General features: G+C 40.4%; 1 protein-coding gene across 9 annotated transcripts in view; it reads left to right on the forward strand.

Moving 5' to 3' along the window:
* Usp6nl (USP6 N-terminal like) overlaps nucleotides 1-19,420 on the forward strand; it is a 144,408-nt gene that overhangs the window by 71,201 nt on the left and 53,787 nt on the right. For 4 of the 9 annotated variants that reach the window (XM_076572775.1, XM_076572774.1, XM_042278135.2 and 1 more), the window contains 3 exons: nucleotides 8,251-8,318; nucleotides 11,843-11,925; nucleotides 18,141-18,180. In XM_076572775.1, coding sequence (XP_076428890.1) covers nucleotides 8,251-8,318; nucleotides 11,843-11,925; nucleotides 18,141-18,180 — 191 coding nt within the window. Of the gene's footprint in view, nucleotides 1-2,947; nucleotides 3,018-8,250; nucleotides 8,319-11,842; nucleotides 11,926-18,140; nucleotides 18,181-19,420 lie in introns of those variants that run through there. The other 5 variants (XM_076572776.1, XM_042278139.2, XM_076572778.1 and 2 more) reach the window with 2 other exon arrangements.

A 19,420-nucleotide genomic window follows, 5' to 3' on the forward strand; every position in this document is an offset into this window, starting at 1 on the left:
ATTATACACACACACACACACACACACACACACACACACACACACACACACACATATATATATATATATATATATATATATATATATATATATATATATATATATATATATATCTGTATGTGCCCCACGTGTGTCCCTGGTGCCTGCAGAGGTCAGTAGAGGGTATTTAATCCCCTGGAACTGGAGTTACGTTTGGTTGTGAACTATCATGTGGGTGGCTGGGAACCAAATCCAAGTCCACTGCAAGAGCCCCCAATCTATTTTTTGGTACAGCATGGTTCATGATCCAATCAGAAAATCATCATAAGTCATTAAAACCATTACTTACAAGAACTGTTGATTTTGGTAGGAAGATGGAGGAGCTCTCAGTATAAGTAAAACAAAACAAAAAACAAAACTTATTTACATTCTTTTAGGGGAAAAAAGACCATTAGATTGAATTGAAAATCAAGTTCTCAGAAACAAGCACAAGCAGCTCCAGGCAGGCCGTTCTGTTTCTCTTAGGTTTAGGGGTCTCTGGTGACTGCTTGGCTTTGGACTTAGTAAGATGACTGTTTCCCTCCCTGTGGCAGCCCCTGTCCTCTGCTCTCTAGGAGTTTCTGCCTCCTCAGCTTTCAGCGTGCCTTTTGTCATGGTTGCCTATCGATTTGTTCCTTCAGCTTCTCCTGGTTCATGTTCTCCACAGTGATGATCTAGAGGTTACTTGGATGGGATGAACTTCATGAAAGCATCTTGGATTCTCTGTTCTAATGTAGATTGCTCTCTGGGCAGCTATGGATTTGGCACAGGGAAATGTCTGTTGCCTCTTGTGATTTCTTGGATCCTATGTTTTCTGTTTTTGACTCTGTAGAAAGAAAATTATTTTATACTTCTTTTAAAAGGCAAGGAATGTTTTGTTTAGGACTATTAAAACCAGTGTCAAAATTATTACTGTGGAGAAGAGAATCTAGATAAAATTCATTTCCAAATATAATAAGGATTTAAAATGACTAATTTGTGATGGGGCGGGGCAGTGTTCAATGCCTAGAAAATGACTTAAGAGATAAACTAACAGGAATCTCTCCAAAGGCTGGCCAGGCTGGCCAGCTGTGTAGGTGAGGGGGATCTGTACCAAACTGAGTTTGCAAGATCCCTCTTACAGTTGGCTGGAGAGGCTGAGACTAGGATGAAGACCAGGGCCAAGGTTTAAGGCTTCATAGAAGAGGAAGTTCACAGTCTTGACTACAGATTGATGGAGAGTGTGCCAGTGGCTTTTGTTATTTGCTGTTTTGGTTTGTTGTGTTGTTTTTCTGTATTCTCAAATTGCTTTAGAAAGAAGTAGTATAGAGGTAGCAAACTGTGAACCCTTGCATTTTTATGTTGCTGAAACAAATTGCCACATGGCTCAAATGGTCTAGATTTATTCTATAATTCTAGAGCCTGAAGTCTGAAAGCCATTGATTTACTGGTCAGTGAGATCGATTCCTTCTGGAGTCTCCAGAGGACACTAGGAGTCCCTTCATCTTCATCTTCTGGGGCTGCCACTCTCAAGCTACTGCTTCTGCTGTTGGCCAGCTTTCCTCCTCTTATTCTGGACTCTTATGGTGAAATTGGGCCCCCTGTGCAGTTAGAGTTAGTCTCCTCAAATCCCTAGTTCATCTGTGTGCAGACCCTTTCTCTTGTGGTGCTTCATAGGCTCTAGGGATTAGGCTTTGATCATCAGTTGTTTGATGGGAAAACACTCTTTAACTTATCTCAGATGTGACTTTGTAATATCTAGAAGCAAATTTATTTTTCCTCAGTTGTGTTGTAAAATTCTAAGTTCATGATAGTTTTTCTAAGAACTCTGAAAATGGTGCTTCATTATCTCCTAGCCGATAAGAAGCTTGATGTCAGTCAGATTCTCTTCCCTTAGTGTATGACTTGACCTCTTTCTTTCTTCCTGTGCTTTTCAGAGCTTTTGTTGTTGGATATTATCACTGCCCTAAGTGGAGCATAAACTTAATTCATGACTGTCTAGTTCAGTGTACTTAAAGTTCTTAGGCACTCGAAAAAAGTAACAGGGCTGTTAATTTATGCAAAATGACTTTCAAATTAGAGGTCTCTTCACATTTAAAGAGACAATAATGGTAAGGGAAAATAGATAAAAGAGAATAAAAGTTTCATTACAAGTATGTGGTTTATTAAAAATGTTTGGAATATAGGCTCACAAGATAATCCAGTAAGTAAAGGTACCCACCCTTATCCAGGTTCAGCTGGATGACCTAAATTCAATCCCTAGAATCCATAAGATGGAAGAAGAGACAGAATTCTTACAAGTTGTTCTCTGGCCTCCACACTGGTGCTGCTGTGATGTTTATGTTTCTCTTCCCCCCAAAAAAGTATAATAAACTTTAATTTCTTTTTAAAAGTTCCATTCCCAGGAGCATGTTTTTATATGAATATGAACCTTATAGATGTGTAATATGAACCTTAGCATATGTTTATAATATGAATCAGGGCCTGGCATTTTCACATTAAAATATGCTAAGATATAAAGTGAACTTGAAAAGTATTTCATCTTAGATTTAATTTATGATTTAAATCATTTGTCTGTGTGTGTATGTGTGTTTCATGACAACTTTTGTTGAAAGCATTGAGAATGTGGCTAATTTGAAATGTAAGAGTGGCATGCTTGTGGAAAGCCTGTTTGCTGAGATGGAATGCCGGGTGTAGGCTGCTCTGGCTCCTAGTTGGGATTCAGCCTGAAAGACATATTTTTCCTCTCAACAAATCTCATCTTTGTTTGAGTACCGAAGTCCGTGTAACCCCAGGGAGGCCTTTGCCCCTTTGGAAAAAGAAAGGATGCATTTTAAGCGTCCTCTCTTGTGCCTCTTTCACAGTAGAGCCGCACCCCTCCTTTGTTTCCGTCGGCTGCAGAGTGTCTGAGGTACCATCTCACACTCTCTCATAGTAAGGAAACCTTGGAGTCGATGAGTTTTCTATGAGGACTGAAACAGCTGTCATCTTCCAAGGCCAGCCTGATTATCTAACGAAGGGTAAAGTACTTTAAAGTGGATAGTGTTCTCTCTACTTCTCACCTCTTCAAGTGCGCACAAGGAGAAGGCAGTCTGCTGTCAGTGTTGCCTTATGGGATTGAATTTGAAGTTTACTAATGTTGTAATGTGTGTTTTTAAAGAATGTAGTTCAAATGGATACTTACTCTTAAAGGTTTGGGGGGAGATTTGAGACATCAAATGTCAGTTTTTAAAATGCTTCTGAAAATACTATAGTTGTCATTTTCTTCCATAAATTTGTGCAAAAAGATATTTTCCCATATACTTGAGTATTTAACATTGTAAGTAAGGAGACTGTTTAAAATAGTTATTTCTCATATTTCTCCACATGGCTTCATTTTTAAGGATATGGAATTTTTCTTTACATACGCTTATTTTAATAGCCATGGTATGTGTACTTAAATCATATAATATTTTGGCAACAGATTTTTTTCCAAATAAACATTTTATGGATTTATCATGAAAGTAGAACATGAAGTTAAAGTGGAAATAATGTGATAGCAGATTGTTTGCACTTGATTTGATGAAGAGCTGAGTAGCACGGCTGTCCTTGTTCAGGAGTTACCCACACTTCTGCATGCTTGTACAGACACAAGGTGGCTATTGGTGTTTTTGTGCCCAAAGCTTTGGGGTCAACTCTTAATTCTCACAATGGAAATGTTAAATAAGCAATCTAGTGTATGCTGTAAGCCGATCAACTGAGACAAGAGAGCAGGAAACACAGTGTCAAGATTGGCCCCTGTGCTATAGGTGACGACTGTGCAGTGTGAATTACTAATGCTTGCAAATTCAGCAGTAGAAAAGCTAGTGTGTTTCCTTTTAGTTTCTTCAAAGAACCACATTTGGCTATAATTTATAAGGTTAGGTGGGCCTTTAGTGTACTTTATTTCCAGAATACATTCATTAATGTTAATAAAATTTTCTTCCCAGAGAGACATACAAGGATAGGGCATGTATAAGGGAATTCTGAAAACTTATTTGCTAGAGTAAACCTCCCCCTCCCCTGCCCCGCACCCCGAGATAGGCTTCTCTGTGTAGCCTTGGCTATCCTGAAACTTGCTCTGTAGGCCAGGCTGGCCTTAAACTCATAGAAATCCACCTGCCTCTGCCTCCCGAGTGCTGGGATTAAAGTTGTGCACCCCCACCAACTGGCTAAGTAAACTGTTTTGCTCATGTTAAATAAAGTACATGATCATCCTCTCTAGAAATCAGGATGCATTTCCATCCCGTGCCGGAACAATCTCTAGACAATTGGGTCTTCCCTTGTAGAGTTCTTAGCCTGGTAGTGATCGGAGGAAAGGTTCATAGACAGTGACTTGCCCACGTTTTCTGGATTGTTGACATTTTAGCTCCTGCCCACATCATTTCCTCTTCTGTTCTTTCTTTTACATTTTAAAACTTTTCCTTCTTGTGTCAGAAATCTGCTGACAGTCCTGGGGCTGGTAGTGGGAATTAAGGGCTGCTGTAAGAGATATCTTGGGAAAACACTGGTCTGCTGGAAATGTTTAGCAGCTCTGATAGCACTCCTGGAGCTTAGTGGGCTTAAGTTGAATTTCTGTGCACTAACTTTCTCTCTTCAGGAGAGGTATGAGTTTGTTGTTTCAGAGCTGAGTGTCAGAGGGGGTAGGATGATGGTGTGTGTATGCTTATCTCAGACTTCTCTTTGCATTAGTCTGTTGCGAACATCTGAACAACTAGTGTGCATTTGGTTACTATGTAGAATCATTCTATTTACTTATTATTACACTCACACTGAAGGGAGAGCTTATTAACATTTGTGCTCTGAGAAATGTGAAAGAAATGGGTTTCTTTCCTGAGGAAAAGAACTTTAACCAAATGTACCAGTGCCTATTTTGCTGATTTTTACTATTATGAATAACCTGTACTTGTTTACTGACCTAAATCCCAAGAGGTAGGATGTTGGGTAAAGGATATGTCTCTTTGTAAGATTTCTGACTGTCCAGTTACTTTCCAGAAAGCTTTTGTATGTACATTTATATGTTTAGTCTTGTGTCCTGAACTACAGATGACCTCTGGCTTTTGTGAGTATTACCAGCACCTTTGCTATTGTTGAGTCCAAGTGCATGCAAAGTGAGATTTTCAAACTCTATTTCTGTAATTATTGAGGCTGATTTCTCTAAACTTGCATAGTTTAGTTTTGCGCGCGCGCGCGCGCGCGCGCGTGTGTGTGTGTGTGTGTGTGTGTGTGTGTGTGTGTGTGTGTGTGTACACCATGTGCATGCCTGATGCCTGATGAGGTCAGAAGAGGGGGTTGGATCTCCTGGAACTGGAGTTACAGATAGTTTTGAGCAAGCATGTATGTGCTGGGAACTAAACCCAGGTCCTCTGCAAGACCAATATGCTTCTAACCACTGGGCCATCTCTCCAACCCTATAAATTTTAGATTTCATTTTTGTTAGATCTATACATCAATATAATGACGCAGCAGTGTACAATAGTTGCTTTGGAAACAGTTGACTTGCACAGTATCTTTGCAGTTGGAATGATCGCTCTGCATCACCTAGACAGATTTCATTCCCTGTGCTAAGTGACATGCCATAATACTGTTGCTACGTCTTCAGTTTCCAGTGTTAGCTTTGTTTTCCTACTCCTACTTGGTTCACTGCCCTGCACTCACCTCTGCCACACAGCCCTTTCAGCATTGCCCTCTCCTCAGGAGTTCCTGTTTCCAAGGTGCATTGGTCAGTTCTCCTATCACCGAGAAAATGCCCCCGATAAACAACTTCAAAGGGACATTTATTTTGGCTTACTGTTGTGAATCTCAGTCTGTGGTTGGCTGGCTCCACAGTTGTTGACTTGTGGCCACATCATGGTTGAAGGATATGTTGGACAGAGAGAGAGCAAGAAGAAGGGTCCTGGGACAAGATAGACCCTTCAAAAGCATGCCCAGTGACTCTGATATGGGATACAAACTCTAGCTACAAGTGACCTATGAGTAGGCTCGACCTCCTAAAAACCCGTTCATTTGTGAACTCATCAATGGGTTAATCTTTGGGTGAGGTTAATGTCCTCATGATCCATTCACTTCCCTCAATGGTCTACTCAGCCAGGAACCAAGCTTTCAACACATGTCTCTGAAGGACAGTTCATATCCAAACCATAATGGTAGACCTTTAAGGGAGGGGTTCCAAGAGTCCCTAAACTGTCATAGCAATAGGATTTTAGGGAAAAATGTGTATGTATGTTCTCTCTGCCATCTTTTTTTGTGTGTTTTGAATTGTTTTTATGAAACAGTGGTTAAAGTTGATGACTATACAGTTAGGACTGTCTAATTTTGATTTTGAGCTTTGCTTTTTACTAGCTTTGTGGCATTGGACAATTTGTTCAATATTGCTAAGCTGATTGGTTATGATTGGTACAGGGTTAATAATGATACTTGTCTTACAGTGCTCTGAGAATTTTTTTGCAAGGCCCGTTAAAGAGCTCTGTGCAGTGTCTTGCTGTCTGCCAGCACCCAGAGCACAGCTGTAACTCTTGTGTTACTGTTGCTCTTGTGAATTTCTTGTTCCTGATGTTTGCCCAGGCTTTTTATTTGAACAGTGTTGTTTTTTTTCTCCTTGATTGTAATACCTTTTACACAATCTCTGATTTGTCCTTTATTTTTACTGTGGTACCTGGAGTGAGTATGTATGTATGTATGTATGTATGTATGTATGTATGTATGTATGTGTTAATCTTTGAGTGAGGTTAATGTCCTCATGATCCATTCACTTCCCTCAGTGGTCCACTCAGCCAGGAACCAAGCTTTCGTACCTACCTACCTCCCTACCTCCCTACCTACCTACCTGATGCGATGAAACATAGATCAAAACCAACTTGTGGCTCAAAGTGTTTATTCCATGTCACAGTCTGTCACTGAGGGAAGTAAGGGCAGGAACTGAAGCAGAGACCGCAGGAGGGGTGCTCTCCATCACTAGTTCAGTCTGCTTTCTTATACAACCCACGACCACCTGCCCAGGGTAGCACTGCCCACAGTGGGCTGGCTCCTCCCATTTCTATCATTAATTAAGAAAATGCCTCACTGACATGCAAACTGATCAGATGGAGACTATTTCTCAATTGAGAGTTCCTCTTTAGGGTATCTCTAGTTTATGTCAGGTTAACAAAACAAACCAAAGCACCTAATCAGCATACTCCCCAAGTTGTTTTGGGTCAGAATGTTTTATCACAGCAACAGAAAGCAAACTAGGACAACTTATACATTTTTTTTTTTTTTTTTTTTTTTTTTTTGGGTTTTTCGAGACAGGGTTTCTCTGTGTATTTTTGCGCCTTTCCTGGAGCTCACTTGGTAGCCCAGGCTGGCCTCGAACTCACAGAGATCCACCCGGCTCTGCCTCCCGAGTGCTGGGATTAAAGGCGTGCGCCACCACCGCCCGGCTAACTTATACATATTTTATATTGAAGCAAACATAAAATAATGTCCTCTATGGCTCTTAGTGTCCTTAGTGTTATTTATTCTTTCTCCCCCTCTCCCTCTGCATTGCCCTGACTCTCACTTCCCAGTTAAATCCCCTGTCCTCTTTTTTATCCGAAAACTTAAGAGCTTTCCATTTCAGTTTCTATTCCTGTTTCTATGAAATTTTAAATTCAAAGTTGATTCTTCAGTGCTGTGTTAGTTACTTTCCTTGTTACTGGGGCAAATACTATACCTCATACAAACAGTGTGAGGAAAGACATGTCTAGTTTGGCTCATGGTTTCTGGGGAATGGCTAGAAGTCAGGGTGGCAGGAACAAATGGCAGAGCCCTCTTAAATGGTGCTAAATCAGCAAGCAGAGAGAGGGGCTAGGCTGGGCTCTGTGTTCAAGGCCTGCCCCTGTGACCCCAACCCCATCTGCCAGTCAAGTTTCTGTGTCTCAAAGGTTTTGGCCTCCTAACAGCACCACCAGCTCAAGGCCAGAAGCTCAGGCATGGAGGTGTATGTGTGAGGGTCACAGCTCATTGAAATTAAGACCATAGCAGAGTCTTAGATTGTTGTCTGCGAAGTGTTTGCTGTATTAATAAATTTACACTCTTTGAACTTATACATAGTATTGAAGTGATAGATTAGTTGGTATTCTAAAGCTGCACCTAACTCATCATTTTGATTTTATTGCTTTCTCGTTGTAGGCAGTATTGCTTTTATGTTTTATTAGCTTTATGACTAACTTTATTATTCTCAGGATAATAGCCCATCTAAATTTGATCTCTCCACAGATTCGGACCAGGATGTAGCACTCAAACTTGCTCAGGAACGAGCTGAAATAGTTGCTAAATATGACAGAGTAAGTATCTATATTTATTCTTTGAGTAGGTTTTATTAAAAAATCCTTATAAATAGAACAGGGCGTGCTTTTTGGAGAAGGAAGATAACAAGGAGTTTGTTCCCTTTGTGAGAACATTGAGTTCCACCCTTTTTTCTCTGATTTCTGTGAATTCTCTCTCTCCTTTTTGCCTCCCTTCTCTTTTGCTGTTTTTCAGCACATGGACTTGCTCCTCCTCTGTGCTTATGCTTTGGCTGTTTCCTTCCTGGAGTACTTGTATCCTGGGTTTCTGAAGACCCCATTGCCCACTCCGTTTACATCTTTCTTCAGATCCTCCCTTCTGAATGTGATCTGCAATTGCTGTATCCCTGTGCTATCCGCTGGCTCTCCATGTCCATCCTCACACCAGTAACATCAGTGTGTGCTTTTATCTGCTGTATCCCTGTGCTATCCGCTGGCACCCTGTTTCCATCCTCACACCAGTAACATCAGTGTTGTGCTTTTATCTGCTCTTCCTTCTAGAAAAGAAACTCTCTGGGGCCAGGAATTGATTTTGTTTGATTTAGTTCTGAAAACTAAATACTTGGAACAATTTTTGACTTACAGTAGCTACTTAAATACTTGAGAGAGTGGATATATAGAATTAAATATTCTTGTATTAATAGTTTATATATACTCTATGAATTTACTATAAGTTTCAGATTCTCGTATTTATGTTTCATATAAATTTAATTTTAACGAGCATTTTACCTATATGTCAGAATGAAATCTGTTTTTCCATTTTCTGATATATTTTATTAATTCCTTGAGAATGTCAAACATATACAATGTGTTTTCTCATATTCATCCCTATTCCTCAGCCTAACTCCTCCCAGATCCACTCTGCACCTCTTACTCCTACTCCCAACTATCTCCTTCCCTTTCTCCTTCCTTCCTTGCCCATATACCACACCCCTACAGGAAACCGACTCTTCTTCTCCTGGCATCCATCACCCGTCAACAGTTCCTCAGTTCAGGGTGGGGGCTTACGATCCACTCCTCCTTGCTGGAATGCTGACTGGCTAGATATTCTGCAGGCAGCCACAACTGCTGTGAGCTCTTAAGTACATTGGACTTGGTTATACCCAGAAGCCACTGTTTTGTCCTCTTCTTCCTTGACCTCTGGCTCTAACAACCTTTTGGCCCTTTCTTCCACAATGTTCATGAACCATGGAGGAGAAGGGGTGATATAGAGAGTCCATTCATGGTTGAGCACCCCTCAAACATTTCCTGGCTGCATTTTGACCAGTAGTGAGTTTCTGCATTAACAGTTGAACAGAAAGAAGCTTCTCTGATGAGGCTTGAAAGCTGCAATCATCTGTGGGTATAGAGAGATACATAGGTAAGAAGGCAGTTTGATACTGTGTCATTTAGTAAAGTGGTAGTGTTCGGTTCACCCCTGGGACACATGAGCCCCCCAGCTGTGGATTCTTAGTCCGACTTACTTTACCAGGCATGTGTTTCCTCCCGTGAAGTGGGCCTGAAATAGAATTAGAAAGTAATTTGGTGACCTTTAATAGTCCACTTGACACAGCCCAAAGTTATCTGAGGGAAGCCTTCATTGAGGAATGGTGTAACCAGGTATAACCAGGTCTGTGGGCATGTCTGAGGGATTGGTTGATTGTTAATTGATGTAGGAGGGTCCATCCCACTGTGGGAGGTCCCATTCCTCAGGGGGTGGTCCTAAGCTATATAAAAATAGTTAGTTAAGCCAGAAAGCCAGTCAGCAACCAGCCTTCTTTCACAATTGCTGCTCTAGGTTCCTGCCTTGGGTTCCTGCCCTTACCTAACCTCAGTGATGGAGTGTGTCCTGCAGCTGTGAGCTGGAACTTCCCCATAATGCTCCTGCCACTACTGCACTCATGGGCGTGTATTGCCAAGCTTTCAGAGTTCAGAGCTGGGTCCGGCTGCTGATCTCTTCTCCTCCAATAGCCTACATAGCACTCCCTGATTCTAAGAAAGCTAGCCAGCAGGGAGGTGTTTATAAAAGAGCAGATTCTTTGTGGCCCTTACAGATATCCGTAGTGTTGGTTGTCCCTCTTCCTGCTTACCCCTTCCCCTTTCCCACTTAAACATCCTCCTCATTTCTCCTTTCTCTCTCTGTGTCACCTTAGCATGGAATCGTTCTTGGTTTTGATGTAAAAGATTATCAGCAATTTATTATCAATAATTTCTCCTTATTTGTCTCTTTTAATGAGTCATAACATTTATTTGTAGGTGCCATGTTCTATATCTGCATCACTTGAACATTGTTACGTATTTTTTATATCTATTTTGTGAGAATAATAGGAACATGAAATTATAGACACGCTTGACCTGTGCCCTTCCTCCAGGGAAGCACACAGGTAGTATTCCAACAGTCTTGTTCCCAGAGTTTCCAGTGTAGTAGTTAGTTGTTATTATCACCCATGAAAAACCTAGATAACTAGTTAACTAATAGCTAATGTAAAATGAGCAAGTAGCACTGTTTATCCATACCTACAGTCACCTCTCCCACTATGCAGCCACTCACCCATATGTAGTTAGCCTAAGGTAGGGCCTGAGAAACCTTTTTAAAAAAGTAATTCAAAAATGATTTCTGACAGCCCTTGCCCATAGGATGTTCATAGTCTCCTCGAAGGAAAGCATAGGAGTAGACATTATAAAATGCACTTAAATGGAAATGTCTACAAGTCTAAAATTTGAAGGGTTGATACGTTTTACTTGGGAATCCTAAAATCATCAGTGTTAGTGATGAGTAAGTGGTACCTAGAGTACTTGGAATTAGGGGTACACCAGCAGTTAAGAGTTACCTATGAAAAAGGAATCATCAGAGAGTTGGACTGCATGAAGAGAGCTGCAAGGGATCAGCAGGGGATAGTGCTCTGCAAGTGTGGAGGACAAAGAGCAGGTCAGCTGTTGCCAAGTAGTCCTTGCATGTTCAGTACTACAGACTGAATGAAGAGTGCTCTCAGACTTGACATTCTTTGGGGTGGTTTTTTTTTTTTTTTTTAAAGAGAAGGTCTAAGGTCTTGTTGTGTAGCTCTAGCTAGCCTGGAAAACTCACTGTGTAGACCAGGCTGGCCTTGAACTCATAGAAATCCTCTTGCCTGTGCCTCCTGGGTGCTGGGATTAAACGCATGTGTTACCATACCCATTTGGAACTCATTTTTGGCTTTAGCGATAAGAGTGGGTTCAGGGCCGGTGTAGTTGGGAGACAAGGCAGTGGAGAAACAAAGCGTCCATTGCCTTCTCTGAGAGGGTTGCGTGCAAGGCTTGTTCTAGATAGTTCACTAGAACTTAAGGTGTGTCCGTTTCTCCTGCAGTAGCTTTCTTGTCCTCATCGACTTCTCTCGGGACACCTTTTGATGGAGAAGTAGCTGTGTTAGTTCTTGCTGACACAGTATCTTCCATAGCTAATAACTAAGGAGCAGTGGTTACATTGCCAAAAATGGTTGAGTTAAAAAATACTCGTGTGTTTGGTATTATAAATTCCCAGTAATTCCTCTTGTCATCTTTTGTTTTAGGGTCGAGAAGGTGCAGAAATCGAGCCTTGGGAAGATGCGGATTATCTTGTTTACAAAGTCACTGATAGATTTGGCTTTTTACAGTAAGTTACACAGGTTGAAAGCTGTTGTTTTTCAGTTATAATCTGACTATAGTTATCTGTTACTAAATTTAGAATTTTTCTAAGACTCCAGGAGTGCTCTAGTATACATTTTGGTTCCTAGCATTTTTAACTACTGTGGTTAAAATTAAGCCATAGTTAAGACTATAACCTTTATACTTTTTGTGTTTTGTAAAGAGCATAGTAAGTGTGTAAATGAGTTGTATTAATAATTTATCAGAATTAAATGCATATGGATAACAGTTTATATTTTTAAAACAATATAAAAACATTTAATTTTATATAGATGAATTTTTAAAATAGCAATTGGAAAATGAGTGTTGCCTAAAAATGAGCAGTGAAAAAAATGCCATTGATCGTCCTTATAGTTTTAAAGGTAATCATGATATTGCTTCGCAAAATGAACTCTTGACCATGGTCTATCAAGACTCAAGAGAGGGAAGGCTAGACTACTGTAGAGTAATTCAGTTAAAGGGTTTTGACTTGTAAAAGTGTCCTGGAAACTGATGTCAATCTGCTTGTTTAGGCCCTTGTGTTACCTAAATTGGTGTGTCTTTTAGCAATGTGTATTCTTTTTGTCTGTTAGCTGGCTTCTCATCAGTAAATGATTCCATACTTCATCTAGGGAAAAGAATCAGAATTACCTTATGTATCATAAGTGTGTTGAGGCTTTGAAGAAGTCAAATGTAGGAATAATTCATAAAGCTCTTACTATGCTTAGAGATGATGCCTATCTGAAAATTTCTCCTGGATAGTTATAATCCAAAGACTTTGAACTTCACTAGACAACAGAGTGATGCTTACAAATGAAATTACTGTTCTCAACCCCCTGCCTCATTATTTTTATTTCTCCCTCTTTTCTTCCACTTCCCTTTTCTCCTTTTCCTCCTCCTTCTCCCCCTCTCCCTCCTCTTCATTGTCATCAAACATAGCCACAACTGTGTTGGGAAACCATTGTGTGTTTGTGTGAAGCAGGTACAGAACTGGGATGTTAATCCCATTTTGAAGTACTATTTGAATATGAAGACTCAAGCTCAGTAGGTCAATTGAAAAAAAGAAGATTTCTGGATTCTGTACTAGCTTTTGATTTAGCAGATGGGATGCAACTTAGGTCATTTTGACCATTCCATCCATATGGTAATGTCTTTTTTAGAATTATGGCATAGTCCAAATAGTATGAAGTGCATATGAAAAACCCGAACATGGGGGCTGGAGAGATGGCTCAGAGGTTAAGAGCACTGCTTGTTCTTCCAAAGGTCCTGAGTTCAATTCCCAGCAACCACATGGTGGCTCACAACCATCTGTAATGAGATCTGGTGCCCTCTTCTGGCTTGCAGTCATATATGCTGTATACATAATAAATAAATCAAAAAAAAATTTAAAAAAAAAAAAGAAAAGAAAAACCTGAACATTCCAAAAGGGTCTCTTAATTACCTAAATTTTCTTTCTTATTAGTTGAAACAAATTTAAGTGTTACAAATAAGCACATTCTTGCCCAAGACCCTAACTTGTATTTGTCAGTTGGAATGTTATAGTCAGCAGTTTTTCCCCCGTTTGTTTTTATTTATTTTTTTAAATTTTGGGCCACAGTCCAGTTGGTTGTAGGGGTGGAAGTGGGGGTTAGTCCATAACTTACCTTGATAATATTAGTTAGTACTCATTGAACACTTCCTGTGTCAGGCAGTGTTCTAAGCATTTACTCCTTCAAACATCTTTGGGGTGGGTTCTTTTTCTCTAGTTTTTAGATAGTGAACCTGTAGTTCAAAGAGCTCAAGCAAATTGCCATAAGTTTATTGACAGTGTCAGCTCCTAGGATAGGGTCTAGGATAGGGTCTCACTCCAGAGCCATGTTCTGAATTGCTGTAGGATGCTGCCTATTATTGCCTTCTTTTGTTTTAGATGTGAGAAATACAGGATAAGTGCTTTGAGATGCCTGTAGAGGAGGCTGAAATGGCTACATCTATTGACATAAATACTAAGATAGCAAAGGTCACCATATTTTTGAAAATGAGACTGGTAAGTGTCAGTTCTCATGATGTCACACTCATTTAAGTCCCAAAACCAAAGCCCAAATGAAAACGATGAGGCAGAGGAGTGGGTTTCAGTGTGATGTCGTTAGGCTTAATCAGTTGATTTTTTGTTACAGTGCCTACTCTCAGTAAAGCACTTTCCCCAAGGTTTGCTGCGGGTGGTTTTTATTGCTTGCCACAGTAGATGGACTTTATTGTACTGCTGGATAAAGTTTTTGCTGTAAGCATCCAGATATTATTTTCTCTCACACCTTGATTAAAAGAACACCTCTCCTGTCTTAGCTATGTGTAAGTCTTGATTGCTGCTGCAACTTAAATTAGATTTTAAAGTTATTGTTAATACAGTAAAAAGAACAACCCCCCAGCCTTTTCTGGTTATTGCTGAGTTCATACAGCTCTAGAAACTTAAATTCTTTGTTATGATATATAACGGAGTGACAGTAATTAACACAGTATGGATTGACTTGGTTTGATGATAGTGTTCACAATATGTACAAAAGCTGTTGGCAAACCAACTTGTAATGGAGGCACAGCTGCAGAGTAGGAGAGCTGAGCTTGCTTGAGCGGTTGTAGAACTTCAGTGTTGTAATCAAAACTAGCTACCACAGCTCTGCTGGTCAAGGAATGCTTGGTATTTGGATAATAATAAATAATGCTTTTAGGTCACAAGGTTTTAATAGGAGAAAGAATTAAAAGGAAACTGTACCAAAAATAGAGGAGCTCAAATTAACACTAAGCATCAGATGCTCAACTGCTTATTCAAATTTGTATATTTATAAAATGTAGTGGACTGTCCACAGTTTCCATGCTCTTAGAGATCTGTAGGAGCTTACTATTCTGTAGTAAAGGTGCTGTTGCTATCAGGATTATCCATTTTGATTAGAAGGGTTTGAGAATTCTTTTATCAGTTTTATATGTAAATTTTAACTTGGTTGAATCTAAACTCAGATATCTGCTTCAAAACCAGAATTGAACCATAGTCAATATATTCAACTTAATTGATTTTAACAAATTAGGTTTCTAAGTGAATGTTTATTTCTCATTTACAGAAATATTTTTGGGAATTGTTGAGAAATGACAGACACATACTAAGCTATACATTTAAAACCTAATCCAGATGAAAAAAATGCCTGCTCAAGTTTTTGTCTCTCTGCTGATTACTGCTGTATTTACTTACTGTGTATACGGAAGGGCTGTGCATCAGTGGAGTGCTGTCCCTGAGCGGTCCTCAGCTGTCTGTAGGTCCTAAAGCCACAGCTCTCCACTAGTGAGTTGCAACCACCACAGGGATCGAATATCAGATATCCCAATACTTACATTATAATTCATAACAGTATTAAAATTAAAGTTATGAAGTAGCAATGAAATGATTTTATGATTGGGGTCACCACAGTACAAGAAACTGTTTTAAAGGGTCGCAGCATTGGGAAGATTGAGAACCACTGCTCCAAAGCAAGGGATGGATAGTAGCATGTGTTACCAAGAACCAGGTACTAAGTGTTTCTGGATTTGTGGACTGTGTGTCTTTGTCACCATGACTCAGCGCTGCTGCTGTAGCATGAAGACAACCTCAGACAGTGTCTAAATAAGGAAGAATGACAGTGTTCCATCAAAACTTTATTTACAAAAATAGACAGCAAACAAGATTTGACCTGTGTGTGGGCCATGGTTTGCTGACTTTGCTGTGTATTCCAGACTCTGCTCTTTCCTCTTTTCTACTTGAAGGAGATTTAGGTAGCAAGATACAGGTTGTTGGAGCCAGTGTGGTTGTACACGGCTTTAATCCCAGCACTCGGGAGGCAGAGGTGGGCAGATTGTGAGTTTGAGGCCAACCTGGTCTACAGAGTGAGTTTCAGATCAGCCAGGACTGCACAGAGAAACCTTGTCTTGAAAAGAAAAAAGAAAGAAAGAAGGAAGGAAGGAACGAAGGAAGGAAGGAAGGAAGGAAGGAAGGAAGGAAGGAAGGAAGGAAAAGGAAGAGAAAGAAAAGAAAAAGGTACAAATTATTGGCATAAGCAAACATGCCTTTTAGTACACATCTATTTGGCATGTCACTGAATACCTTGGCTGTCCCAGTGAATATTCTGGACACACATCGGCGCTTGGTGAGGTGGAATTCTCTGTTCTCAGATGGCTGTGAGCCTCAGCATATACCAGCACAGAGACTTGAGGAGGGCAAGGTCTGTGAACACGAGATTCCACATGGAAAGTTCTAGGTATAAGATATGAAGACCCAATCTTGCTGTCATTTACATGAGGTCTGAAGACTACATTCAGTCCTTAGAATTTCTGTTTTTCTGAGAACTGTTTCCTCAGCCCATACCCTTCTTCTTTGTACACTCCAACAATAGCTGAAGATCATTTAAATGCTCTGGATTATGTTGTATTGAATATTTCTGTGTTAGGCTAAGTCACTAAATGAAAATGTTTATTTTCTTATCTATGAAAAGAGGGATTTGGGTTTTCTCTCTAAATTCTCTTTTAGCTTTTATACCACTGTTGTCTGTTCCATTGCTGTGGCTAAATGGTTCATCTAAGGACTCTTCAGAGAAGCAAAGGATGACATAAAAAATGCTGGCTCTTGAATACTAATCTGTCATTTTTTAGAAGTCATGCCACTTGATCTCAAAAGAAAACAGAAGCAAGAATATGCACAGATTGCTGCCAAAAGTCCATACTATTGAGAAAGCTGCTGAAATCAGCTTTGTTTATATGAAATACTTTATTACTGACAGTTAATATAAGAGTCTCAGGATATTTTAATGCTAGAGGTGATAGAATACATGAACCAGAGAAATGGTGTTTTTTTTATATTAAAAAAATAGTTTGAAGTTTTGACAGTAAAGCTTTATTTTACAGACTAAAAGTGTAAATTTCCTTTTAATTCACATGTCCATTGGAAGCCAATTTTTCTTTTCTCTTGTTTTGATATTGGTCATTAAACCTAGGGCCCCATTCTTGCCAGCCACATACCATACCCTACCACTGAATTACATCTTCAGCCTTCGTGTGTGTGTGTGTGTGTGTGTGTGTGTGTGTGTGTGTGTGTGTGTGTACACGCTTAGGCACATGTATGGATTTATGTGTATAGATGTTCACATGTGTATATGCATGTATGTAGAGGCCAGAGGTCAACCTTGGGTGTTGCTCAGAAGCCATCAACCTGAATTTTTTTTTTCTTCTGGTATAGGTTTCTCATTGTACCTCAGGACTTGTCAACTAGACTAGGCTGGCTGGCCAGTGAACCCCAGAAATCTGTCTCTGCCTCCCTAGTGAATGCCACCATGGTGCGTGCGTGCATGCGTGCGTGCGTGCGTGCGTGTACTCAGGTCCTCACGCTTGCATAGCAAGCACTTTATGAACTGAGCCGTCTCTTCTGGTCCCACAACCCTCACTCTTGTAGTGTTTTTTTGAGATGGGGTCTCACTAGGTTGCTCAGGCAGGTTTGCACTCACTGGAACCCAGGACGTTGTTGGATTTGGTATTTTTCTTCTACTCAGCCCCTTGGTTAGCTGGGATTTCAGTCCTTTTCCTCTAGGCCTGGCTCCGTTTTTTTTCTTCATGCAAAATTTTAAATAGTAATTTATTTTAGGCAGTAGTTGGATCCAAGAGTGAAAGTGATAGTCTAGGGCACAGAATGGCAGCCTGACCTATGTGTCAAGGCCAAATCTAGTTCACCACTTGGTTTTGTAGAAGTTCTATGGAGCTTAGCTTACCTGTCATTGGTGAGTACTGTCATACTCTCACTAGAGTCTAAGTAGTTGTGAGAAAGAGTATGTGATTCACAAAGCCTAGAACATTCAGTATTTACTGTGACAGGAGTTGCTGAACCCTGGTCTAGGGTAGTGTTCTCCAACAGTATTTTCTGCCATGATAAAAATGTTCAACATGGCAGCCTCTAGCTAGCTACATGACTTTAGTGTAATCAGGTTGTGGCTAGTGAGACTTACTTTGAATTGCTCCCTGCAGAATAGTGTCTACTGTGTTTGAAGATGTGGGATGTTATTATAGACCAGCCATTATTTTCTGTTGAATTCAGTGGAATGGAAACATGAAACACGCATCTCTTATGGTGACATGTTGCATATAATACACGCCTATAGGATACAGTTGGTAAAAAATCTGCTCTGATTTCAACCATTTCATGTATGTTGTTATTCTCTGCAGTGAGGAGGAGCTCCCATATCATAATGCAGCTGTGGACCGGGTAAGTGTTGTTCTTTGTTTATATGTAGTTATTGATGAATTGTCTCTAGAGGAACAGAATCTGCTTTTGTGAATTTTGAGTGCTGTGTTGTATGCAGCTGACATTATTAGAATTTGACCATAATTGTATTGCTGTTAAGAAAGTAGTTAAAATAAGGATGAAATAAGTTTAGGAGGATTTATGAGATTCTGGCCAGGCGGTGGTGGTGCACGCCTTTAATCTCAGTACTCAGGAGGCAGAGGCAGGTGGATCTCTGTGAGGCCAGCCTGGGCTACAAAGTGAGTTCTAGGAAAAGCTCCAAAGCTACACAGAGAAACCCAGTCTCAGAAAAACAAACAAACAAAACAAAAAGTAAGGCAAAGTTCAGCACTGTGAAATGCTCAGCCCCAGCTTGGGGCTCTACCTATATGAAACACTTCTCTGTGGCAGGAATTTCCATCCATCCATCCATCCATCCATCCATCCATCCATCCATCCATCCATCCATCCTTCCATCCATCCCTTTTGTGTGTGTGTGTGTGTGTGTGTGTGTGTGTGTGAGAGAGAGAGAGAGAGAGAGAGAGAGAGAGAGAGAGAGAGAGAGAGAGAGAAAGAGAAACAGAGAGAGAGAGAGAAACAGAAAGAGAGAGAGAGAGGCAGACAGAGGCAGACAGACAGAGACAGACAGACGGTTTTTGTTTGGTTATTTTCTCTCTCTCATTTTTTGTTAGTTCTTTGAAGAGCACACATAGTGTATTTTGACCACTCCTTCCTCCCATCCCTACCCACTCATCTTTGTGTCCTTTTTTGTTTTTAAGCCCATCAAGTACAATTTGTGCTGCTCAGATACCCTTGAATGTGCGGCCTTCACTGGAGAGTGGTCAACCCTTAAAGGAAATTGACTCTCCCTCTCTCAACAGCTATCAACTGCCAATAGCTTCTTAACTGGGGGCGTGGTTTCTTGCTTACCACCCTTTTCCATTCTGAAATTGTGTCTGGCTTGAGTCTGTGCAGATCTGATGCATGCTGTCACAGCTGCTGTGAGCTCATATGTACAATGCCCTGCTGTGTCCAGAAGAAAGTTTCCTTGTACTATCCACTGTCTCTGGCTCTTAGACTCTTCTTTCATAGTATCTGAGCCTCAGAGGAGAGGGTGTGGTGTAGATGTCCCATTTCGGATTGAACATTTCACAATCCCTTATTCTCTACACCTGAACAGTTTGAGTCTCTGTGTTAGTCACCATCCACTGTTAAAAGAAGC

Source organism: Peromyscus maniculatus, chromosome 5, assembly GCF_049852395.1.
Source record: "Peromyscus maniculatus bairdii isolate BWxNUB_F1_BW_parent chromosome 5, HU_Pman_BW_mat_3.1, whole genome shotgun sequence".
Taxonomy (NCBI): Eukaryota; Metazoa; Chordata; class Mammalia; order Rodentia; family Cricetidae; genus Peromyscus; species Peromyscus maniculatus.